Source organism: Pelodiscus sinensis, chromosome 13 (genome assembly GCF_049634645.1).
Source record: "Pelodiscus sinensis isolate JC-2024 chromosome 13, ASM4963464v1, whole genome shotgun sequence".
In the NCBI taxonomy this organism is placed as follows: domain Eukaryota; kingdom Metazoa; phylum Chordata; order Testudines; family Trionychidae; genus Pelodiscus; species Pelodiscus sinensis.
The window spans coordinates 14616573-14643749 of record NC_134723.1 but is presented as its reverse complement, the minus strand read 5'-3'; the positions used below and the strand labels follow the sequence as shown (position 1 = coordinate 14643749).

General features: G+C 42.2%; 1 protein-coding gene across 7 annotated transcripts in view; it reads left to right on the top strand.

The window, feature by feature from the left end:
- The first annotated feature begins 3455 nt into the window (after positions 1 to 3455).
- DACH2 (dachshund family transcription factor 2) overlaps positions 3456 to 27177 on the top strand; it is a 673528-nt gene continuing 649806 nt past the window's right edge. For 3 of the 7 annotated variants that reach the window (XM_014569658.3, XM_075940744.1, XM_075940745.1), the window contains exon 1: positions 3463 to 4565. In XM_014569658.3, coding sequence (XP_014425144.2) covers positions 4069 to 4565 — 497 coding nt within the window. In that variant the 5' untranslated portion in view covers positions 3463 to 4068. Of the gene's footprint in view, positions 4566 to 27177 lie in introns of all 7 variants that reach the window. The other 4 variants (XM_075940748.1, XM_075940749.1, XM_014569659.3 and 1 more) reach the window with 4 other exon arrangements.

Sequence of the window (27177 nt, the reverse complement as noted above, 5' to 3'; positions counted from 1 at the left end):
GAACTACTTCTATATGAGAAGAGATTAAAAAGACTGGGATTTTCCAGCTTGGAAAAGAAATGACTAAGAAGCCATATGATAGAGATCAATCATGAATGTGTGGATAAGTTGAATAAAGCACTGCTTTTCCTTCTTATAACAGGGGAACCAGGGATTAACTAATTAAAGACATAGGCAAGAAAGTTTAAAACAAATAAAAAGATGTACTTTTTCACAATAATGCACAGTGAACCTGTGGAACTCATTGCTAGATGTTGTGAAAGTGAAAACTAAAATTGGTTTATAAAAAGAATTAAATTCATAGAGAACAGGTCCATCAGTAGATATTAGCCAAGATGGTAAGGGATGCAACCTCATGCTCAACAGAAGCTCGGAGTGGCCAATGGGAGATGCAGCTCTTGATAATTGCCCTGTTCTGTTCATTTTCTCTGAAACACTTGACATTGGCCATTGTTGTCCGACAGAATACTACGCTAGATGAACCACTTGTCTGATTGAGCATAGCAATTCTTATGAGACTCAGTGATGCACCAACCAAATCTTATGCTCATGGTTCCATGGAAGAGCTGCCAACTGAGATCCCTAGTGGGCTCTTGGACTAAGGTAAACATACACACTGGCTTACCAGGGCTCCCTGCACTAGTTGGCACTTGGAAACATAGGCACCGAGTCCAAGGGTGCTCCAAGTCTGGAGCACTTGTGGGAAAATATGGTGGGCAGCCAGCTCTCCTCTTTCCCCCCTAGTACCTCCTGCTTGGGAGGGATATTAGCCAGAGTTCTTGCCTCCACACATGCCACATACCCTGGTTCTGGGCTATGAGGAGCCGCAAGGGTGGTTTATGCAACTAGATAATCTCTTGATGTCCCTTCCAGTCCTATGATTTTATAACATCAGCATACACCAACAGGAGAACTCACATTTCCAGAGGTAGCAGCAACATTTGAAGAGGGAACAAAAGGGTCAGAAATGAGACTGGGATCTCTGTTGGGTCTCACCACCCAAGCCAACACCTGCACATAGGCCTCACTGTGGAGAGGTGCTACCAGAAGGTGGCAGACACTTTGCCTGTTGGTTGGAGTGGGGAAGAATCCCTAGCCATTGTAGATGAAAAAAGGAGGAAGCAGTAACAATAGTGATGGTTGGATGAGCCACAAGAGGTGGGTCTGCAGCCACCTGGGAATATGCCCGGGGGGAGGGGGGTAGAGCGAAGTCTGGGTGCCCCTAGAGCTAGTGGAAAGAACAGCAGGCAGATGGTGGACCAACCAGCCACGGCAGCAGAAGGAACTTTCTGTGACAGGCTCTTGCCCTTTTTATTGCCCTACCTTTCTTGCTAACTAAGGGGGCTCCATTGACAGTTGATAGTCTCACCCAGTGATGTCAGCAGAGTGATGTCAGATGGCAGACAAGACAGAAATCTGAAGTAGGGCAACAATGGTGGTCAGGGAACCCTCCCTCAGGTTTCCTAACCAGATAGAGGGACACCACTGAGGACAAATAATGGGAACAACCACTAGAGGGGATATGCAAAGTATCAGAGAGTAGTTAACAACAGTTCACAATCATGCTGGAAGGGCATAAAAAGTGGGGTTCTGCAGACATCTGTATTGGGACCAGTTCTATTCAGTATCTATTCAATACCTTCATCAACGATTTAGATGATGGCATATAGAGTACAATTATTAAGCTTGCAGATGATACAAATCTGGGAGGGATTGCAAGTGCTTTGGAGGACAGAGTCATAATTCAAAATGATCTGGACAAACTAGAGAAATGGTCTGAGGTAAATAGGATGAACTTTAATAAGGACAAATGCAAAGTACTCCACCTAGGAAGATACAACCAGTTTCATACATACAGAATGGGAAGTGATTGTCTAGGAAGGAGTACTGTTGAAAGGGATTTGGGGGTCATAGTGGATCACAAGCTAAATATGGGTCACCTGTGTGATACTATTGCAAAAAAAGCAAACATGATTCTGGGATGCATTAGCAGGAGTATTATAAGCAAGACACGAGAAGTCATTCTTCTGCTCTACTCTGTGCTGATTAGGCCTCAGTTGGAGTATTGTGTCCAGTTCTGGGCACCACATTTCAAGAAAGATGTGGCGAAATTGGAGAAGATCTAGAGAAGAGCAACAAAAATGATTAAAGGTCTAGAGAACATGACCTATGAGGGAAGACTGAAGGAACTGAGCTTGTTTAGTTTAGAAGAGAGAAGACCGAAAGGGGACATGACATCGGTTTTCAAGTATATAAAAAGGTGTTACAAGGAGGAGGCCTCTGATGATAGGACAAGAAGCAATGGGCTTAAATTGCAGCAAGGGAGGTTAAGGCTGGACATTAGAAAAAACTTAATGATCAGTGTGGTTAAACACTGGAATAAATTGCCTAGGGAGGTTGTGGAATCTCCATCTCTGGAGATATTTAAGTGCAGGTTGGGCAGACATCTATCAGGGATGATCTAGACAGTGCTTGGTCCTGCCGTGAGGGCAGGGGACTGGACTCGATCTCTCGAGGCCCCTTCCTGTTCTAGTATTCTGTGATTCTAACTAATGCTAGTCTGGTTGTGGAGAGAATGGAAGCTAACCACACCTCCGCACTAGGCTGCATTTGGGAAAAGGTGGAAGAGGGAGGCCAGGCTGAAGGATGTGGGAGCTACACAAGAAGTTCCGTTGGGTGGCCATATACAAGTGTGTGTGAGAATGGAGGCTCAAACAAAAGAGAGCAATCACAAGCATGAAGAATGTGCAAGTGCAGAAGAAAAGTGGGGCTGGGTGAAAGGAGGCAAACAGAAACAAACAGCAAGGAGAGAAGGCAGATGAGATGGAGGCAACAGACAGTAAAAGCAGGGGCAGGCAGGGCAGGTAGTCAATGAAGAGGGCAGCCACTGATGCAACCGCCGAATATGGGATTCCTGGAACTCTCTGATCCTGCCCCTGCTGGCATACTCATGCTGCATGGAGGACACCATTTTGCAAAGCACACCATCCCAACCCCTCTATGTTCATGTGTGACGTCACACTGTTGCGAGCAGTCTCATGGTATCCACCATGATACTGGCCAAAATTATGTCTGGTTTTATATTCCTGTCAGACAGTGCAAACCGTAGAAAAATGACTGGCTTAAAATTGGACAAATAGCCTGCAAGCAACAAAATGTGGGAGGGAGGGGATCATGGAGAAGGACATGCAAGATGTGTGTGTGGGGGCACAGAGTGACTAGGTACTAAGTGTGAAATATCCAGACACTTTCAGGATCCCTGGTCTCCCTAAGGGCCCAAGAAGTACAAAGGGAAGGAGACTTGTGAAAAAAGGGGATGGCTTGTTGCCTGATGGGGAGGTAAGGGGGGAAGGGAAAGGTCCACGCTAGATAGGAGCAGTGAACCACAAGGGGGGGTTAGCGGGCAGGCAGAGGGAGCAGGGGACCGATCTATCAGCCTACTGCGAACTCTTGAGGAAAGGGGGCGGGGGGCAGAACATACGCACCTATCTGGTAAAGTTGCCTGCACGGAGATACAAACCAAATCAACACCAACCCCACAAAAACAAAACACGCGGATCGTCCTGCGCCCACAGGCTTGAGCAGGTGCCGGGCAGTGCACGCTGAGCACCCTGGCAGACATCCTCGGGCAGCTGCTGCGAACTGCAAAGGAGGGACGGACCCAGGCAAAGCCAGACAGGTGGCCACCTGCCTCAGGGCGGCGAGGAGCGAAGCGGCAGCCCCAGGTGACCGAAGGCTGGCAGATGGTCACTTTGGTCCGCGGGCGCGGAGGCGACGGGCCGGAGGTGGAGGCAGGGCTCCGCGCCACTCCCCCTCCCCAGCGGCGGCAGCCCCAGCGCCCCTCTGCAAGCAGCCACTAGCCGGGGCCACGCTTGCTGCGGGCCAGGCGCATTGGCTGGAGGGGGCTGTCACTCTTCCTCCACCCCCTCCCCGGCGGAGGTGGGGAGGGCCCTGAGCGAGCGGCTGCTGCGTGCGCCAGCGAGTGGGAGACTCTGTTTTGGGCCGTGTTGCAAACACTTGGGCAGAGGGAGCGCGGCAGGGCGCGCGGCTGAGCCGCGCCGAGTGACCATGGCTGTCTCCGCGCCTCCAGTCATCTCGGCCACTTCCAGCGGCGCCAGCAGCTGCGGCGGCAGCGTGGGGGTCCCGGGGGGCTTGTTCCGGGCAGAGCCCCTTTATTCCTCCAGCCCCGCCGAGTCCCCCCGGCTCACCAACAGCCTGGTCAACACTTTCCTGGCTTCCAGCGGCGGCGGCGCGGGCGGCGCCGGCGGCAGCAGCGAGTGTAAGATGGTCGATCTGCACGGGGTGAAGGTGGCTTCTTTCCTGGTGGAGGGGCAGGAGCTGATCTGCCTGCCGCAGGTCTTTGACCTCTTCCTCAAGCACCTGGTGGGGGGGCTGCACACGGTCTACACCAAGCTGAAGCGGCTGGATATATCGCCCGTGGTGTGCACGGTGGAGCAGGTCCGCATCCTGCGGGGGCTGGGAGCCATCCAGCCCGGCGTGAACCGCTGCAAGCTCATCACCAGGAAAGACTTCGAAACTTTGTACAACGACTGCACCAACGCCAGGTGAGCGGTAAACTTCGCTGGCGCTCCGGGCCGCGGCTCTGCGCCTCTCCGCGCGGGGCCGCCCGCCGGCCTAGGGCAAAGCAGGGCGCTCAGCCTCTTCCAGGCACGGCGGGTAACCGGCCACCTTGCGCTCTGGCGGGCAGAGCGCTGGGCAGACGCACTCGCGCCTGGAAAACTTTCTTTCCGCGGGGGTCCCGAGCCTTAGGCGGGCGATGAGCGTGTTCCCGAGCGGCTGGTGGCTCTGCTCTGTAAATGGATCAAAGAGCCTGCGGCTGAGCTCTCCTGAGCCCGCTGCGTCCCTCCCCGGGTTCGGGCGGAGTGCTCCCTAGTGCGCTTCGCAAGGTGCTTCCAGTCCAGCAGCTTCTGTCTCAGGGCAGATGAGCGCCTTGCCGGCTTAATGGTGGGGCTCCGCTGCGCGGCTAGACGGGACGGTCTGTTGATAGCGTGCAAACTGCCACTTAGCCTGCGATGACATTTTTTTTAGAGAGGGTGGAGATGCAGGATGCAACAAGAGCAAGGCTTTAGAAACGGAAATCCCACATTGGCATGAATAGCCAAGTTGTGAATGGGGTAGTGTTATGGGGATGCTCCCTTCACTTTGGGAAACTTTCAGGCAAGTTTTCTGGACCATACGGTCAGCTTAACTCACTGTCTGTAACTACGGAAGCAGTAGGAACATGAGTGCTGTCAGAAGGGATTGTAGCAGAGTTAGATGTAAAGGAGGTAATAAATTGTATCATATCTGTTCTAAAGAAAGGGAAGTGATTTAGTACAGGTGATTGCACAAAACTCTTAAAATGTTGAACTTTCTTGCTATTCGTTTATTGAATCTGTGTGCTACATAGCTAGCTGCATTAATCAGGAACTTGGCACATTATATTAAATGATTTTGCACCTTCTCACAGATATTGTATCAGGGCCATCTTTCAAATGACTACCTAAAAAGGAATCTTAGTGCTTTTTGCTTTAAGTTCTTAGCCATGCATGTTTTCTCTCCCTAAAACTTATAGTTTCTAGTTGTCTGGATTGTTAACATAACTTGTGAAGCAGTCCTCCTAAGTCTAGCAAATAATGATAGCCAAAGAAAGTGTGCTGTGTGTAGTTTATAGACAAACTGTTGCTTAGTATAACTCTAGAATAATGGTACATTATTTAATCTATATTGTGGTATAGCCCTTGTCCTGTTGTGTTTAAGACTTAAACTCAAAACTGATCGTATTCTCGGAAGAATCCTACTGTGTTGTTCATAAGTGAGGTCATAATCCTTGTTTGTGACCTCATAGTTTTTGCTTTAGATATGGTAATGATCTCATCAATAAAAACTTTCTGGGCTTAGAAATATGTAGTAAGAAGGGGTAAATTATGAGAGAGAACTCTAGCTGACATCCAGTAGTTTAACATTCAGCAATTTCTAGGGGAAAAACTCAGACTCACCTTTCTGTTTTAGCAAGAAACGTTATCGTTGCATATACTGTTCACATGTATGTTGTTTAGGCTTACATCAGAGAAAAGTTAACTTTCTATATTAGAATACAGATGATTAGCTCTTAATGCTTAGAGTCTGCTATGCAATAGTTCCATGTTTTAAGTAAATGCATGCACAGAAAGAAATTTGAAGTCCTGTTTCACTTATTTGGAGTCTGATTCAGCTCCCATTGCCATTGGCTTTTGATTTTTGCATGGCAATGTTTTAATATTATGTCTTTTTTTCAGTGATAAAGGTGACATTCAGAGCTGTTTCAATTCCATTCCTGTCTCTGTCTATATGACTTGTATTCTTTTTCTTGCTTGCATTCAGTTTCTCCTGATTCCCATTTATTTCAACAAGTCCTACTCCTCTGTGGTCTCACAGCTACTGACACATTAAAGTTTTGATGTATAAGTTGTGTGACCACAGTATTTGAAAAAGATGGGAAAAAAATTCCATAACCTTTAGCATACTTAGTACTTAAATTTTTTTTTTTTTGCAAAAGAATCACAAAATCTTGGTGCCCTAACTATTAAAATAACATGATTTTGAAATCTGACTTGCAGGTTGATCTCAGAATCACATTCTTTGACACAAAATGACCACTTTGATTAGCAGAAATAAATAACTATGCAACTGAATGGATGATTACACACATGGTTTGTAGATATGTGCATGTTGACAAAAATGGCATGAGATGCGCAAAAGATTGAAATGCGTGTTTATTTCAATTTGCTCTTCATCATACTTACATGACTGGGGCTGGGAGTTTAGGTAAGATATGCAATGAGAGGTTGAGAGACAAGGGCAGAGGATCTCAAAATGTGGACATAGTCACTAAGAGATGCTGTAGGAGGGTTTGAAAGATGCAGCCAGACAAGCCAAAAGATGCTCAGAAAGATGAGAGATATGGCTAGGGCATGGGAGAAAGAGACCAACAGGACTGAAATAAAGCACATACCTGTCCAAGGGCAAAAGCAACTCTCAGTTTAAAAGATTATATGGGAGAAAGTGTATGTGTATAAGCCCCTTTTACCTAATTAAGGAAATAAAATGTTTCTTCATCTGTTTAGAAATAACTGCTACCAAGATATTTTTGAAGATAAGTTTCACATCTAACAGTGAGATAGTCAATGTGATTAAGAATGCGTGTGAAACAAACTTTTTTCAAATGAATTATCTTAAAGTTGAATGTCTGCAGCTTAACATTATTAATTGTAATATATTAATTAATTTGAAATGCTTAAAACATAACACTTAGTTTGCCAAATTATTTATTGACCAGACCAATATATTTCATATCCAGAAATACCTAACGAAAATAGATAAATTGTCATATGTAATGAAATTCTCCTCTCTTACTAAATGTATCAAATCCTGGACACTACTGTATGCAGTCCATGAATTATATAATACATTTTAGGTGAATTTTGTCATACAATGTAAAATTATTATATTCCTATAAATAGTGTTAGGAAAGATTGTGATATCACTGAAAAATTAGATTTTTTTCTATCATATTTCTTAAGCACTATATCCTGCAATTCCAAAATGTTGTACATTCCTTTCTTATCCCAAATTACAAAACCAATTTTATAGCAGATTGCATTTGAACATAATTTTAAATTCCGAGTCAGACTCAAATTTCTGGAAAAGTAATTATAGTTCTCACAGTTGAAATTTTGTTTACTTTCTGTATTATTCGTGTGATTTTTAAAAAATCCAGCTTTGCTTTTTCGTTAGAATGAAACCACAGCCATAGAGATTAATCAAAGATTGGACATATTTAACATTTTTTCCTCACTCTTACTATGTGGCACAATATTTTCTTAATTGAACTTGTGTACTGGTCTGTTAAGAACTATGCATGTACAAGTGAAGTTTTATAAGTTCCATTTAATGTATATAGCATTGGTGTTGTGTGTATGAATACTCAACCAATTTATATGAGAATTTTTGTGTAGTGTAAATTAAAATGTTGTACACCCATTCCTATACACAGCATTCTGAACCATACTTATCATTAGCCATCATTATATAACTTATTTTTAGGAGCCATGAAATAAAACTTTAACCTTTTCATGGGTCAGAATGAGTGAGTCTTTTTACAAAACCTACTTAAGAAATAATTTGTGATATTTTGGAAGATTACTGAAATCAGAAAACAAATGATTAATTCTGACTGTAGCATTACAAAGTTTATTCTAATATTTAAAAGAAAAGGATGCTGTTATATGACTTAATATACAAATACATTAAGAAAATTTGTTTAACACTTTGTAATAGACCCCAAATTACATATGTATGATTCATAATCAATCAACAAAATATTTCTGATAAGATTCTTCTGGGCATTTGTATTAGATGAATCCTGTAGTCTATAGTGATAGTATTGCTCTGACTTATTTTCACATAAGAAAGTGTTTTCAGGTGAAGAGAGATGCAGAGCAACACATGACTTATTTTCTGTGTCAAATTTAAACTATTTTGTTGAGCTTATATTTTGTTCCTTTAACTTGTTCACAAACAATTAAAGATTTTGGAAATGAACCCATGCAATAAAATGCAGACATTTTATTTCATGGCATAACAAGGATCTAGTTACGTTGTCTATTAAAAGCGGCCACATAGTCAACAATGCTTTGTCTTTTATTAGAAGAACGATGTCAAGATTATAATTAAAGTAATCCAGTCACGTGCCACTGCACAGAGCTTCCCATGTGTATATTGATTTTAAATGTACACTTACACTTCCATAAACTACTTTGCTTTGTCTAAGTAAATATGTAGTGTTAATTCATACTTGCCAAAACTTGTTAGTTTAGGAGGTGATGCATTAAAATAAAAATAGTCAATTTGTTGTTGTTTTTTTTCATTGTGGAAAGGAGATTTACTTACATTCCATTCTACTGAGGGTTTGTGCTAGCATAGTGGACTTTGTTAGAATACAGAAATAATTGTTTTCTATTTTAAAAGGAAATACTGGTTATATTTAGGAAAAATAACAAAGATGATCATCTTTGGACATTTTGAAGTTATTTTATTTGTCTCAAAGTCCTTGGCTATATTAAAATACATGTTATTGGCAAATCTAATCTGAAGAAACCACAATCAACATTTTTTATTTTTCTGACAGCAGTAGAGCTTTCTATTTGTAGCATAATGGGCTTTTTCCAATAGCTAAACCTTTTAGTAGTTTTCCTGTCTACATTTATTTACATTTTCTAGAGTAACTTTTTCAGATTGAAAATACTGTGTTTCTGGAGCAAAGACAAAAAGGCAAAACAATTAGGTATTAATGATATTCTTGTTGCATATTCAAAAGGTCTTTGCAAGCATTTCTTCTTCTTTTCCCTTTTCACCATTTCAACCTGCAGAACTCTTCACTGTCACTTCAAATCACACAATTCTAAAAAGATAAAACAACCTTTAAACTCATTTGCTTTGGGAAAGAAATAGAGCATTTGCACCCAATAAGCCTGATTGTGGAACTGCATGCAAATTGTGTTTTGATTTATCTCTTTTGCACTTTTTTCCATTTGAATTGATCTTGCATTAATTTTGCCAGGCGGCTCTGTGAGGCTGCAGATGTTGCCCTGTGTTTAATAAATCAATGAGACAGATCTGAATGAATCACTTCAGATGGATTCTCTGCTCGGTTTGATGTCTAGATGTTATTCTTAGCTTGTTATCATGACAGATGCATTAATGTTCCCATACACTGCCAGCAATGTCAAAGAGATTGAAGCTTTTAAAGTGGCGGTATCCCTTTTTTGAGTTCTGTTAATATAACTAAATTGTCATTTGGAACAGGGTGAAAATATAAACTTAATTAAATAATTATTTTGTGGAAAACATTAACCTCCTGATAACCCTGTAATACAAAGTTAAACATATATAATTTATAATGAATGATTAATTATTGCAAAATGGTGGAAATCAATATTAAAATCCAAGTGTAGTATAGCTTTTTAATAGTGTAACCCTTTTCTCAACATTAATATTTCACTGTAACAAGAATGACTAAAATAAGTAATATAAGACTGGGTGTCCCTATAAATAGAATAGAATTGTGTCCAAATTGATTAGAAGATGGAGTTAATTTTTTAATCCTTACTAATATATTTCTTTTGGATATAGTGCGTCCATCTTCAGTGTTGTTTGATAAAAAAGAGAAAGCAAATAGTCCGTTGTGTTTCCATTATTACTTCACCATTTATTGCTGGAAATATTTGAAAAGTTGTTCAGAGTTTTTATGACCTGTAGTAAGATCACGGATCCTAAAATAGGATGGCATATTCTTACTTTTATCTAATATTTTAAATTCTGAAAAAGCTCAAAAGCATAGAAGGTTCTTGTTATCTCCCAGCTACATTAAACACTATTTTTACTGGTATTGTTATGTTTTCTTTTAGTGGCCTTCCTTGTTTTTTTCTTTAATAGGTAAATTAATATCTTGTGATTTGTGGTGAACCCTGGGAGATGTTCATCTAATCTATTAATCGACTTTATCCTTTCCATATCTTTATAAAAATAAAATGTTAACATAAAAGGAGTAATCATGTAAATATATGTATATTTTAAAACGGCTTAGTTTCCATTCATTAAATCTTTTGAGGATAAGTGGGAAAAAAATCAGCTGTTGTAGAGTTATGCTGATGGCGTTAGTATTCTTGCTACAGCAGATCCAGTTTGAGTCTAAAGGACAGCATATGTAATAGAAATATGCAGTATATACAAATTACCTGAAGCTTTAACATTGTTACATATACCTTTATTTATCCAATATATCAATGTGTGTTATAGAATTAAACTTGCAACGCTTCCTCAAGTGACCAGCTCTTCATTCGTGGAATTATACATGAAGAATATGGGCTGCTGTTGGGTACATGTATGTGCTTTTTTAAAAGGTAAAAGTGTATAGTGATCTTCAATACAGTTGCCATCCAGAGGAAAAGATCCTTATGTCAGGGAATTGTATTACATATTGTATAGCTTTTGAATGTGAGAGTATTGTTTACTTTTACATATTTTATAACAGTTGTATGAAGAATTTTACTAGGATATATATGTGTTAGATCCTGGCTGAACAAATTTTACAAATTGAATTTCTCATGATGCCAGAACCCCAATCAAAAGGCCCAGTGTTAAGGTGATAATTGGTTTTGGTTAAGTGAAACTTGCACTGAGATCAGTGCAAGGGGTGAGTTAGAACTTTTTAAATAGATATCGCTAGTATATGAACCTTTGTCTTTGGAATTGGAGCATAATGCTAAACCCTTCATTTGATTTCCTTTCTGAAAGTGATAAGTCTGCTAAGTATCAAGGAAAGAATTGACTTGTACATGTATTTTTTTTCTCAGAATGTATCAATAATTTTGGGCCTCATCTTTCTTTCACTGAACTCAGGGCCTTGATTGTTTGCTCTGCATATTCTTGCATTACTATATAATTTTTATGTTTGAAGTCATGAACAAAAATATAAATCTTTAAATCTAAAATATTGGTCTAACAGGGCACTTGTCAGTATTCTTTCTTGCTTTTTTGGCAGAGTTCTTTGTGAATATTCTTCTGTTCAAGAAGAGTAATGTAAACAAGAGAGTGCATATTTTTTAACACATCATTATCTGAAGTACTCTAATGATAAAAACTGTAATGGCAACAAGAATAAAACATCATTAACAATAGCATGTATAAATAGCAATGTATATGGTATAAACAGCCACAATTTGAGATTTTTTAGATTGTATCAAAAGTACATTAGAGATATTGTAATACCATGGCATTTTTCTTTTGGGGTAAGTTAAGGCAAGATTTTTATATTTTCGATTAAACATGGATTATCAAGTACAACAAGCACAACAAGTATGTAATAATTCTCAGTGCTTTAGATTTATCCTGTTTGATATTAGAACTCCTTTGGGGTAGTGCACTTCTGATCTTGATTCCCTTCTGGTGAAGCATGGTTATCCAAAATGACTTGGTAATAGGCATTTTCCTCTCATTTTACAATCTGTGAATTAGGAACATTGATTCCTACTAAGTCGTGCACTTTGGTACCTCGGAACATTTCAGGGAAGGTTACTATCCTAATGGAACTTATATTCACATGCATTTCTTTCTTCTTGGGTGGCATAACTAAGTTCCTTTTTTGCATATGTCTTCATATATGTAAAGTTTCCAGTCACTAGCAACCTTAGGAAGATTACATGTCTTGTGTCCGTACATTATTTTGTCTCCAACCATATATATTAAAAAAGTGTTGCCTATGGGACGACAGAGTGACATCATCACATCACTCTGGCGTCCCACAGGTTCCACCCTTGCATGGCCTCCCTGTCCCAGACACTGTTCAGAGATGGCAAAGCTGCCTGGCAGCCTGGCCTGGGCATATTCTGCCTCTCTGCAGTAGGGCCAGGTGGCCGCAGCGGCAGCTCCTCACTGTGCTCGGGGCCCCAACGCTATGGGACCCAGTGGAGAACCACTACCCCTGGCTGCCTTGGGCCAGAGCCGGGAGCTCTTTGGGCTGCCGCCTGCCCAGAGCTCCAGCCTCAACTCCCCCTTCCCCTGAAAAATTAGTATGCCAGTGCTGGTTTCCTTCAGGGGATGTGAGAGAGGAGAAAATCCCAAGACTCGGCGCCAGGGAAGCGCAAATTGGACCTGGCACAGTGTATCGGGGCTTTCTCCTCTCCTGCAGGAAGCCGGTGCTGGCATGCTAATCTTGCGGGGGAGGAGGGAGTTGAGGTTGGAGCACCTGGCAGGCAGCAGCCTGAACGCTCCTGGCTCTGGCCCAAGGCAGTGGTTCCCTGCGGAGGGCATTGGGAGTGAGCCGAGAGGCTGGGGCTGGCTGCTGCTGGGAGTGTGGGGAGCTGAGAGGCCAGGGCTGGTATGGCCTGGTCCTCTCCGGCAGCTAGGAGGAAGAGCTGGCCTTGCCTACTGTCTTCACTTCCCAGCGGCCGGTTCTGGTGTGGCCCCACATACCATCTCTCCTCCCCAGCGGTTGAGTCTGGTGCAGCCCTCCCGTCCCTGGCGGCCAGGTCTGGCACAGTCCCCAGACCTCTCCTCCTTGGCATTTGGAGTGGGGTGAGCGGCTATGTGTGGTGTGGTCCTGGCCCTCCCCTGCAATCAGGAGGAGAGCCGGGCTTTCCTACCCTCAGGAACTGGCACGGCCCTGGTGACTGGAGAGGTCGGGGGCCAAAAGGCCGGGGCTGACACCATCGCTGGTCCTTCCCTCCCCAGCGGCTGCGGGGCGACCCGAGAGGCTGGGGCTGGCATGGCCCTGGCCCTGGGGTGGGACGAGAGGCTGGGGTTGCCTGCCTCCACAGATGGGGTGGGGGGGAAGGGTTGGTGAGTGTAGTGAGCAGGGGCATTGCCTCCTAGTGTATATATCAAATGTTTTTTTCCTGCAGGACAGCAGAGTGACATCATCATGTCACTCTGCATCCCGCCACCCCTCCACCTTCAGCTGCCCGGCCTCCTTCCTCCTTCCTCCCTCCTGTCCCTCCCCAATGCTCGGGGGGGGGGGGGAGGGTGAGGAGGGGGGGTGGATGTGTTGGGTGGAAGCTGCGAGCTCCATGGCCTCCCTCCTTCTGATCTCCCCAGTACTTCAGGGTGGGGGAAGATGGGAGTTGCACAGCCTCCCCACTGCTCCGGGGGCCCGGGAGCTGTGAGCTGTGCAGCCTCCCACTCTCCCTCTCCCTGCACTTCCTGACCCCCTCATGCACCCTCTTGACCCTTCACCCACAGCCGACTCTCTCATACTCCCCCAACCTGATACCTCGCACCTCTAGCCCCCTCACTTACCCCTTCTACTGCGACCCTGCACCCCAGTCTGCTCCTTCCCTTGCCCAGACATCTACCCTCAACCTGCTCTTCCCTACCTCCCCCTCTCCCCTGACCAGACACTCAGCCCCTAGCCCACTCCTGCACCCTCCCCCTGGTCAGATGCCTACCCCTAGAGAGAGCGTAGCCATGCTGCACTATTAAACTTATTTTGTTTGTTAGTGTATTGTCCAAGCTTTCTTGATTAAAGTTATAAATGGTGCCCACCACCCGAAAGTACAAAGGACCAGAACAAATGAGTAGCACCAATTTTATTGTTATTTAATAATTTTTAAACACCTTTTCTGTTTAAAAGTGTATAATATAATGTGTATGTTTAGGCCTAAAATGTTCATTTGCAATAGTAGCTAATGATCTTATCAAGTTTCTTGTGGCTGATATTTGGTAACGGCATTTAGCAGATAAGCTACATTTAGTCTCTTTATGTGATGGGTTAAAAAGAAAAAGTAATATTGATCAGTCTCTGGCTTAAAGTTTTGAAATCAGCAACAACCTGAACACAAAAGGCATTTTTTATGATTTCTCAGCTTGCTATTGATCTACTAGTTTTATTGCGCTCATTATTTATTAAAAGAATTTGCAAGCTAAACATAACGTTAAGCTAGTTTGCACACAGGGACCGCACTTAGGAAATTGAATGGAAATTGCATTAGAGATGAACATCTGTGCTATTTTTCCACTTGTGTGTTTATGGGTTTGTATAAAAGGTGTATTGGATTAACAGTTATATCCATTATAGCTTGCAGCAATATGTTTTAGTTGTTATTTAGAAGAAAGTCTCTGTTTGCTTATCTTCAAGGTATGTTAATACCATCATATACATTGTTTTGATTTGCCTTATTCTTTATTAATGGATATGTTACAGTTTTTGATGTATAAAATTCAAGATATCTGACTATTATACTTGTGATACATTACAGATGAAGCCTAAGGCTGTTTGTTTATTAAATTTTTAATTGAAAGTTTCTTGTAACACTGTTAACTAAAGGATTGCAGTATGAGTAGTTTGCCAAATACTGAGATAAAATATCTTGTTTTATATTTATGATATACAGATATGTAATTTAAATTTTGACATGTTCATCCAGCAATTCAGACGAGTTGCTGTCCTTTATCTGAATAATTTCTATGACATTTTGAATCAGCAGACCTAGTGAAAATATTTTGAGATCCTTTCAAATGATCCCTCTAAAATTTTCCATCTGTGTGTAGAATACATTTTATTATGCATACTGAGGCATGTGCAGATGTGCACCACCAGTGCAAACACATGCTGACAGCTGGGCAGCATTTGAATCTCTTCAGTGGTCACCTAAGTGCTCAGCTTACAGAGAACGCTGATCCTTTGCCCTTCAGTATACATGTCTAATTACCATCAACAGTAATAGAAGCTTTATGACCCCTTTCAGGTTTGGGATCATCTTCTAAAATAGTGTTGTTTGTGTTCTTTGTGAAATAAAGAGCTATATAATAGCCAGTGTTGAGGAGAGGAAAGAAGTGATATCTTTAATTAGCAGTTTTAAAATACAGAGAAAATAATGTGATCATTGCTTCATGGTTCTTTAAATAAAAAGTATATTTTAGAAGTAAGTTATTTCAAGTTTATTTAATTTTAAAAATGTGCAGTCAGTTACATTTATGATTGGAATGAGCTGAAGGGCATCATCAATACATATTCCCTTTTATTGTAGGATTTATTAGTCCACATCTCACTGTCTAATCAGATTGCTAAGATTTTTCAGAGTATCCCATACCAAGTAGGAGAAATGGCTCTATTCTTCATATCAGAAGACTGTATTGATCCTTCTTGCCTCCTCTTGGAGACAACCCACTCTACACTTCAAACTCTAAACAGAGGGCCTGTATTTCTCAATATCAAGAACAACTGAATTCCTCAGGAAAAAGTCCAGTGCTTTTGGCTTCTTTTCTACTTACTTTCGTGAACATTATTAAAGTTCCTCGTCACTTTTGCTCTCAGGACCTGTTTCCCTGTGATCAATTTTCAGATCCTATCACATAACACAGCTGAACTCCCTATAAACAAATGTAGGTAGAAATTGGGTTTCACATGTAATTGAACATTTGCATCATTGGGGATGTGGTTTGTTAATCCTTTGTAATGGGACATAAATACTTACAGAATTAGAATACTTGAAAATAAAAGACATCTTCATCGCTCCATTATTGTGTGAGAGATTCCTAGGAATATTCCAGAATATGTTCAGGATCCTTGCAAAAGCTTGTAATTTAAGGATATATCATGTACAGTATGTGGGTGCATAATGAAAATAGAATTTTTCATTATAGTAATCTGTGGACTTTTGTCAAAATTACTGTATCCTCATTATGTCCTTTTCTTAATCACACCAATCCTCAGAACACCCTTACTCATAATTTTTTCTGTTTACAATGTTTCCAGAAAAAGTGAAACTAAAACAAATAACTTCATTTTTAATTATTAATAATTACTAAGTTAATCAAAATTATCCTATTACCATTAATACAAATAGAAAGCTCAGTCCAGGATACTTACACAACACAAGAAGATACATTGTACGAGGTAGTTTTATTGGCATGAGATTGGAATAATGACATTATGTGGCAGTAGTGAAGCAATGAATATATGCCAAGCCAGCCTTCTAGTATTTAAAATTAAGAAATATGTTTTTACTCCCTCAGCCCCCATTAATTCCTAGTTTTGAGGATTCACATGTTGATGAAATAATGTGGATTTTGTTTCGAAGGGGAAATAAGTGTGGAAAACATGTTTTGTTATATCCATAAATAAGTCTACTGTATTTTTTATAACAGTCCAAGTTCCATCGTTAGAATGATATAGTTATTTTAAAATAATAACATAGATGTTCAACACTGAGACAATTAAAATATTTGAAGAAAAGTCAGTATGCTATACTGAATCCATATACTGTATGTGCATTTTAAATTATTGCATATTATGCATCTAGTAGTGGATAAGTTCCAGCATAAGCCAGCTGGCTTAGTGCTACGTCCCAGGCCTGTGCTCAGACCTTCAAGCCCCAGGCCCTGAGTATAGGACAAACAAATACCAACATAGAGAAGTCCCCCAGTTCGTAGGTCTCCGGCCCTGATTCAGGGCAGGGCAGCAAAGCAAACACAGTTCCACAATTAGAAAGGTTCAGGCCCTGGTTCAGGGCAGGGTAGCAACACAAATGTCCCATAGGCAAGAGAGGGGATGGGCAAACTGTCACCCGCTATGTGGGATGACGAGGGATGCGGGCTGTCCCTACTCCACCACGTCCCGGCCCAGGGCTCTCACAATGCCTCACAGAACCCCTGGCTGCAACTGGGGTCAGCGGGAATCCGGCCTGCAACACTGACACACTCTAAAGTGTTGTAAGATCAGCCTGACTGTCATCGGCTCCCCCGGGCCAAGTCCTAACTCCCCCTTGGCATCTACGTGGCTCCACACTGGTTGCGAGTTCTCGGGGTCATTGTGGTCTGAATCCTCGGGCAGGGTAAGGAGGTCTCCTCTTTGAAGCAGGGGCCCAGTGGTCCGCGGCACCTTCCTGGCTTGGGAGCTTAGGGCAGGCCTCTGATTCCTCCAGTGGCTGGGCCCTTACTAAGGTCCTGGGCTGGGCTTTTATCCTACCTGCCACACCCCGGGGAGTTAAAGGGATAGGACTGGGTTTGGCCTATCCAGGCTTAGAGAGGGGTTCTTCCCCCTCAAGGTCAGTGAGCAGCCACTCCTGCTCAATATAGCCAGTCACGCTTCTTTTGCTCTACTGTAGGCTCAGACTTTGATCACTGGACTAGGGATGTAAAATCCTGTTTAACTGGCTGATGGGTTAAACATATTGTTTAACCAATTAAAGGGGGGTGAGTCTGGTCAAAGAAGCCCCTGCCTGTGGTCTGACATGCCAAAGGCAAGAGCTGCTCTGGGGTCCATATTGGAGCAGCCTCTGCCTGGGGGTTCCCAGGCCCTCCGTGGGCAGAGGCTGCTCTGTAGGTTGCTGGAGCAGCCTTTGTTTGTGTTGGGCCATGGCACCATGTAAGTAGGAGCTGCTCCAGTCTTCCGGGGCATCCGGGCTCACCATGAATAGAGGCTGCTCAAACCAGGACGCCGGAGGAGCTCCTGCCTGTGGGGGGTCAGGGCACTCTACAAGTGGAGGCTCTGCTCGAGCAGCCCCTGTCTGTGATGAGCTTCCCACAGGGCTGGAACAGTTTCCTGCCCCAGTAGGTGGGGAGCTGCTCCAACTTCCCCTCCCCACTAGTTAACCGGAAAGCAGGGGCGGATATAGGGCAGGGTGAGCGGGGCGGCCGCCCCGGGCCCCGTGCTTCAAGAAACTCCACGCATGCGCCGTGTCAAAGGTGGGGCCCCGTAAAATTGTGCTGCCCTGGGCCCGGCAAAATCCTCATCTGCCCCTGTCGGAAAGCCTCATCAGTTAAGAAAAGAAAAGTTGGAGAAGAAAAGTTCATTCATGCCAAAATAAAAGAATGCACATGTGAATTGGTGCAGGACTGCATTTGTTGCATCCACATTATAGAATAGGAGCCCTACAAATCAAACTTATCAAAGGCAGTAACAAAATGCATACTAGGTAGGAGTCCCCTATAAAGGTGGATAAGTTAGTGCATTACATGCTAAATTCTCCATGTTTATTTCTTCATGTGAATGGGCACAGGAATTAGTGATGGGATGTGTGGGCATAATACTGCACATTTGGCTCTGGGGTTCCCTGCTGGACCTCACCAGTGAGGCAGCTGAGTCAGCATGATTGGAGAAGCGCTATGGAGGGAGCAAAGGAAAGGGAAAAGGAGGCATATGGTTTGGGACCGGCTGATGCCCCTTGTGCATGCTTTGGCAACTCAAGAGCAGGCACTGGATGTGATGATTTTTTTTCACCTGAGCAAAAGTAATTTAGGAGCATGTAAGCAGGTCGTCTTCATGATCAGAGTTGAGAGGGATTTTCAGGCAGATCCAGGATTTTTTTCTCCAGGGTAATGATTATTTGGTTTGAAAATTTGCACCTGAGGGTATGGTAAGGTGCTACAAAGTATCTGCAGGCTGATAAAGTGATGGGGTGCATGAAGAGGGGGCTGGCTAAATTCATAGTTGACCACAGGGGACTGGTAATCACTCATCTGAACATATTTCATTGGGTACCTGAGTTATTTAGGGAGGATAACCTATCCAACTAGGAGAGGTTGCGTTTTTTGTCTGACTTTATGGAAGGAATCAGTAAGTATCTAGTATGAATGGTATAGAAAGGGTGCAGCCAGGCTAAACTGCTGGTGCCTCTGTGGCAGATGTCCATTGCAGGTATTTGTTATGGTGGAAATGTGATTGTTCAATAAAATAGACAAGAAAAGGATTTAAAGCATTCCTTTAGGAAAAAAAAGCAATAAGGCAGTCTACAAAATATCTTCAGTGTCTATATAAGAATTCAGGGAGCATGGGGGGTAAGAAGGATGAACTGAAAGGCATGGACTATTAAGAACATTATGACTTAGGGTATGTTTACACTGCAGAGTTTTTCCGGAAAAACAGTGGTTTTTCCAGTAAAACTAGACTTATGTCCGCACTGCAGTTGTGTTCTTTCGACAGAAAGTTGAAAGAACTCAGGGGTTTTTCCAGCAGCAGTAAACCTCTTTCTATGAGGAAGAAGCCTTTTTCCGAAAGAGTTCTTTTGGAAAAAGGCATGTGTGGACAGGGAAGAGGGCTTTTTTTTTTAAAGAAGAGGCCTCCAGGAAAAAACACAGGTGCTCTGGTGGCCAATCCATCTATAGTAATTACAACTTAAATGCGAGATAGCGTCCAGTCAATGTGGATGCTATCTTTCAAAAAAGCAGATCGTTTTTTCAATGTGCTTTTGCTGTGTGAATGCTCTCTTCTGAAAAGTTTTTCTGGAAGATCTCTTTTGGAAAAGCCTCTTCCGAAAGAAGCCTGCAGTCTAGACAAAGTCTTAATTGACCGTATTGAGACTTGATGGGACACCGCTCAGAATTGAAGTATCAACTTTGATGGATCTATCTTGTTCTGGAAGGATGGGTAAGGGAAAAAATTGGATCACATCATGCTATACATTAAGAATGTATATACTTGCTCTCCAGGGTAAAAGAGGAAGAAAGTGGCAGACCTACTGAGTGTCTGAGAATAAAAAATAAAAAGTACTAGTGATATTACAGTGGGAGGCCTATTATAGACACCAGATCAAAAAGAGAAAGTTGGTGAGGCATTCCACAAGCAGGTAAAAAGATTTGCGAACACACTTCAGTTAGTATTAATGGGGGATTTGAAATTCCCTGATATTGTTGAAGATTAATACAGCAAAACATAATATGGCTTGCTAAGTTCTTAGCATGTGTAGAAAACAATTCAGAAAGTTGAGCAAACAGTTAGGGGATCCATCCATTTGGAACTTGGTGTTTACTATCAGGGGAGAATTAATTGTGAACAAGAAGGTGATTGGGAGCATGTGAGGCAGTGATCATGAACTGATGGAATTCAAGAGTCTAAGGCAGGGCTGGGCAAAAGGGTTGCTCCCCTACCCCAGGCCAATCAGGGCCTAGGGATGGGGGAGCAAGTGGTGCTTAGAGTCAACCTTGGTGGTTGACTCTAAGCACCCTGTGCCGGAGGGCAGGGAGTGAGAGACTTCACGCTCCCTCCCGCCCGCAGGCCAATAGGGCTTGGGGCTGTGGGGAGCAAAGTTACGATAGACCAGTTTGTCTCAAAGTGGTCTGAGAAACCTGCTAACTGGCTGCTCCGGTGTGTGTTTACTTATCAGCTCTGTGGCCATGGAGCCTCACAGCTCCCATTGCCTCCAGTTTGCTGTTTGCACCCAAGGGGAGCCATGGGAAGTGGTGGCCTGGCCCGTGCTGCTTCCCGCTGCTCCTCTTGGGTGCAAACAGTGAATTGGAGCCAATGGAAGCCATGAGGCTCTGTGGCTGCAGAGCTGGCAAATAAAGACACCAGAGCAGCCAGTTAGCAGGTTTCTCAAAGTGTTTTCATGGGAAATATTGTGATAAATAATGAACACATCAGAGATCTTTCTAATTTCAGTGAAGTCAAGTCAGTGGGGCCTGATGCTGTTCATCCCAGGGTACTGAAGGAATTAGTTGAAGAAAGCTCTGAGCCATTAGCAGTAATATTTGCCTACTCATGGATGAGAGCAGAGGTGCTAATACTAGTGGCTTGAAGTGGTTTCCATCATATACAGGATTTTTAGTTTGGTTCAGTGTGTCTCAAGATCCCCACTATACAGATGGTTCCAGCACCAAAGGGTGACAGGAGAGGTCCTGAAAGACTGGAGAAGGGCTAATGTACTGCCAGAGATGGGACCTTCCCTAAGCTTTATGAAAATATGCATATGAATATGTATAATTGGAAAATGCTTCATGCAAAATAGTTGTTGTAAGGTATCATTGGAAAGCTTGTAACTTACTGTGTATATTCTATTTGTATGCATGTGCAGAGCGAACTGAGACTGCATTGCTTTCCCCACCACAAATGGTGAGTTGGGGGAAGACCCCTGCTGCAGGTGCTCGGGTCCCCCCTAGACTTCCCACTGGCTTCTGGCCTGCCTCTTGCCCCTCTCGTGCCCATGGAGCTTGGGGACATGTGGCCCCTCATACACCTCCATGTGTCAACTCCTCCCAGCTAAATTCACAGGGACCTTGATAAATTGGACAACTGGGTAATAGAAAACAAAGTAAAATTATGCACAGAATAATGCAAGGTACTCCAGTTAGGGAAGGAAAACCAAATGCACAGATATGGAATGGGGGATAACGGACTTGGCAACAGCACTGGTAAGAAGGATCTGGAAGTGGTGGTGAATCACAACATCAATATGATTATTTGTAGAAATTTATTTTTTATAATTTTTGAGTAATGGATACATTTGAGAATATTTTAATGTGTATTTGGAGAATTTGTGACAGAGGTTATTTTCTATCAGTTATCACTTATTTTCTACAAATTATTTGCTCCTCTCAAGTAGCAACCCTTATCGTGAGCTACTTCATGAGGCTGAATTAATTTCAATTTGAATAGAGATTTTTCCATGCCACCTCCTCGAAAAACAACATGGAAAAAAGTTAAAAGGGCACTCTAAAGTACTTTTGGGCATGAAAATACAGATTTTCAGTAAAAGGTTTCACATAATGTAATCTGAATAAAAAATCTTCATTAATGGTTTTCGGCTTCAATGGAAAGTTTAATTTTCAATTTAAACATTCCACTATTAGTTTTGTAACCCAAATACATCAAAACTGTACTGCTGTAGTACATGAGAGTCAAGACATAAAATTGACTACATATGTTTTGACCAGCATAGCTTCACTTTGCTTGGTAGCTGAAGTGAAAAAACAAATTAACAGCGAGGATAATAAAAGCTAATACAAATGTTTAAATGTTTTGTTATTAATAATGGAAAATGTTATTAATGAAGTAGTTGAATAATTTTTAAATATAAGCGTTACATTTTGACAATTGCTCTTTAAATGAATGTGAACCTAAATAATTCTTCTAATTAAAATATGGTCTTTTTATATTTGGGAAAACAAAGCAATTCATTCTCAGCAGACTGCATATTTTGGATGGTTAATACATCTGAATTCTTATATAAAATGCACATTGTTAACATATAAGGCTAAGAGCTATTTAGATAACTAATTAATAAAGCTCAGTGATACATGGTATTGTCCATATTTCCATTTTATTCAATTCCCATTATAATCCTTTGGAGAGGACTACGTGTGAGAGAATGTATTACAGAAGAGTACATGTGAAAATGTACTATTAAAAAAACAGAGCCTTCAAAATTAGTAAAAGGCAGATATGAGTTTTTATATAGAACACGTACATACATGTACATACATACGATTTGTGATGTTATATATAATTATACAGGGAACTGAAGTTTTTTTTAAAGGAAATTTACTGCTAAGCATAGTTTGGAAAATTTGAATTTAGCTCTTGTTTAAAGATCATAGACATTTTAAAAACAGATTATTCTTGCTATACTTGTTTCATTAAAACATATTTCAGTGTATTTTTTAACTACAGAAAAGTTACATAGCTTTTGGAGGGTTAGTCATTAGGAAATTAAATCCCAGTGACTCCTTCATTTATTCTTATCCTTCTAAGCTACACAACAACCTTAGCTTCAGAGCACTATTAGTGCTCATAAAAAGTAAAGAATTATCCATTATAAGTGTTTTACATACTAATATGGATGGAAAATATGATTTACAGTCTGGACTTGGAAGCATGATGCATGCTAAACCAGCAATTGCCTGGCTTTCTGCACACAGTACAGGTTTGAGTGGTGGTTTATGATCAGCACCTCACATGTACACCTGATTTTTCTAGGACTGACTGTCTAGGTTGAAATGACAGCTGGTGGACCATTTATTACTCATTCTGTTTTGGTGGAAAATTCAGCCTTGTGTGTCATTTAGATTTTGTGACACATGTACCCTCCCAAGGCCTAATGACTTGTCTGCAGATGGGCTGTTATTTATTACAGTCATGTAGAATAAAATTGATTGTCTTCTAAAATTAATTTTTCATTTGCCTCCAGCTCTGCTTTAATAGAGGACACATAGTTGCCTGTTTGCTGAAATACTGTTTAATCACATTAATATTTCAGCCCCCCAGGCCGGAGAAGATAATTGTACAAACGAACAGCAAAATCTGTATCTTTAACTTCTTTTATGATTAAATTATGTAAATGACTTATCTCCTGCCCTTCGTAGCACTAATCATCTAATTAGGAATGATGTGTTAAAGGGATGGTTTTGAATCAGGAAGGGAGAGGGGGGAATGCAGGAAGCAGAAAATGGGAGCTGACAATGAAATGTCTGAAGGTACTGTACAAGATGAATGTGAGTATTTGTTTATAGGTGCAAAAATAAAGGCCTGTTGTGATGTTTCTTTGTGGTATCATTTCATGTGAGGCTAGTTCTGCTTTATGATGTTTGATGCCTCATAATTCTGTATATAAAACTAACATTTAGTAAACAATCCAATCGTTGGTTTTTAAGAATTGGAAAAGATAGTGTTGGAATGTGAAAGCTACTGCATCTTTGTCTGGCTTCACCAACTATTATATGGAAAACAACATATAGCTATTTGTAGATTTTTTTAAAAACAAAACATACTAGAAGATTTACCCAGTGTTGCTTAGGTCCTTATGGGTAGGGAGCTGGTAGAGTGGAGGGTACACGAATCGGGGCAGAGTGTTGGGGATATGCGGTGGGCATGGGAGGTGTGAGAGTGAGGCTGCCAGGTGCCTTCTGCCTTTCCCCCCCCCCTCCAGTCGCAAGGGTCCTTCTGCATTCTCCTCTACCCCAGCCGCCAGGAGCCCTCTGCCTCCTCCTCTCCTCCAGCTGCTTCTCACTATGTGTGGGTCAGCAGTCCTCTGACATAAAAAAAAGTTCTTCACCCCTGTCTATGCCTTGAGCTTCATTGATGAAGATATTGCACAGAGCCAGTCCCATAATTGACCCCTGCGAAACCCCACTTGTTATGCCCTTCTAGCATGACTGTGTACCGTTAATAACTAATTTCTGAGAACAGTTATCCAGCCAGTTATGCCCCTACCTTATAGTTGCCCCATCTAGATTGTATTTTCCTAGTTTATTGACAAGAAGGTCATGTGAAACCATATTAAATGCTTTACTAAAATCTAGGTATAATACATCCACCACTTCCCTCTTATCCACAAGACTTGTTACTCTGTCAGAGAAAGCTATCAGATCGTTTGACATGATTTGTTCTTTACAAATCCATACTGCCTGTTATCTACCACCTTACTATCCTCCAGATGTTTGCAGATGAATTCCTTAACTATTTGCTCCATCAATTAAGCTGACTGGTCTGTAGTTTCCTGGGGTTTCCTTATTTCCCTTTTTATAGATGGACACTATATTTGCTCTTTTCCAGTCTTTTGGAATCTCACCTGACTTCTATGACTTTCCAAAGATGATACCTAAAGGCTCAAATACCTCCTCTATCAGCTCCTTGAGTATTCAGAATGCATTTCATCAGGCCCTGCTGACTTGGAGATATCTAACTTCTCTATGTTTTTTTAACTTACTATTTTCCTATTTTAACTTCTAAACATATCCTATTTTCACTAGCATTCACTTATGTTAGGCATCCAGTCACCATCAACCTTCTTGGTGAAAATCAATACACAAGTCGTTAAGCACTGTTTTCTGTATTATTTTTCCCTCTTCATAAAATCATAGAATCATAGGGCTGGAGGAGACCTCAAGAGGTCATTGAGTCCAGCTCCCTGCCCAAAGCAGAATCAATCCCAAATAAATCATCCCAGCTAAGGCTTTGTCAAGCCGAGACTTAAAAACCTCTAGGTATGGAGATTCCACTATTTCCATAGGTAACACATACCAGTACTTCACCACCCTCCTAGTGAAATAGTTTTTCCTAATATCCACCCTAGACCTCCTGCACTGTAACTTGAGACCATTGCTCCTTGTTTTGCCATCCTTCACTACTGAGAACAGCCTCTCTCCATCCTCTTTGGAACCTCCCTTCAGGAAGTTGAAGGCTGCTATCAAATCCTCCCTCACTCTTCTCTTTTGGAGACTAAATAAGCCAAATCCCTCAGCCTCTCCTTGTAGATCATGTGCTCCAGTCCCCTAATCATTTTGGTTGCCCTCCTCTGGACCCTCTCCAGTGCGTCCACATCCTTTCTGTAGTGGGGAGCCCAGAATTTGACTCAGTACTTTGGATATGGCCTCACCAGTGCTGAATAAAGGGGAATAATCACTTCTAGATCTGCTGGTAATGCTCCTCCTAATGCGCCCTAACATGCCATTAGCCTTCTTGGCTACAAGGGCACACTGTTGACTCATATCCAGCTTCTCATCCACTGTAATCCCCAGGTCCTTTTCTGATGAACTCCTACTTAGCCATTCGGTCCCCAGCCTGTAACAACGCTTGGGATTTTTTTGTCCCAAGGGCAGGACTCCGCACTTGTCTTTGTTGAACCTCATCAGATTTCTTTTGGCCCAATCCTCTAATCTGTCTAGGTCAGTGTGGACCCTATCCCTTCCCTCCAATATATCTACCTCTCCCCCTAGCTTAGTGTTATTCACAAACTTGCTGAGGATGTAATCCAACCCCTCAGCCAGGGAATTAATAAAGATGTTGAACAAAACCAGCCCTAGAACTGATCCTTGGGGCACTCCGCTTGAAATCAACCACCAATCTGACATTAAGCCATTGATCACTACCCGTTGGGCCCGACAATCTAGCCAGCTTTCTATCTACCTTAGGGTATGTCTACACTACCCCCCTAGTTCGAACTAGGGGGGGTAATGTAGTCATACGGAGTTGCAAATGAAGCCCGGGATTTGAATTTCCTGGGCTTCATTTGCATAAAGCCGGCCGGCGCCATTTTTAAATGCCAGCTAGTTCGGACTGCGTGCCGCGTGGCTACATGCGGCACAAACTAGCTAGTTCGGATTAGGCTTTCTAATCCAAACTAGCTAGTTCGTGCCGCGTGTAGCCTCGCGGCACGCAGTCCGAACTAGCTGGCATTTAAAAATGGCGCCGGCCGGCTTTATGCAAATGAAGCCCAGGAAATTCAAATCCCGGGCTTCATTTGCAACTCCGTATGACTACATTACCCCGCCTAGTTCGAACTAGGGGGGTAGTGTAGACATACCCTTTCAGTATGCTGGCAAGTATATTGTGGGAGACTGTATCAAAAACTTTGCTAAAGTCAACATATATCATATCCACCGACTTCCCCATTTCCGTAGAGCCAGTTACCTCATCATAGAAGCTAATCAGATTGTTCAGGAATGACTTGCCCTTCGTGAATTCACCTTGACTATTCCTGATCACTTTCCCATATTACAAGTGCCTCAAAATGGATTATTTGAGGATCCCCTCCATGATTTTTCTGGGGACTGAAGTAAGGCCGACTGGTATGTAGTTCCCTAAATTGTTCTTCTTCCCCTTTTTAAAGATGTGCTCTACACTTGCCTTTTTCCAATCATCCGAGATGTCTCCCGATCTCCATGAGTTATCAAAGATAATGGCGAAAGGCTCTGCAATGATATTTGCTAACTTCCTGAGCACTCTCTGATGCATTAAATCCGGTTCCAGGGATTTGTGTATGACTAGCTTTTTTAAATAGTTCTTAACCTGTTCTTTCTTCACAGAGGGGGAGATTCCATCAACTACTCGATTAGCTGATTAATAGAAATTTAAGATTGCTATTCTTAGAGCTGCCCCAATGTACAACACTTAAACTATGTCTACATTGTGGAGAAAAGTCAGAA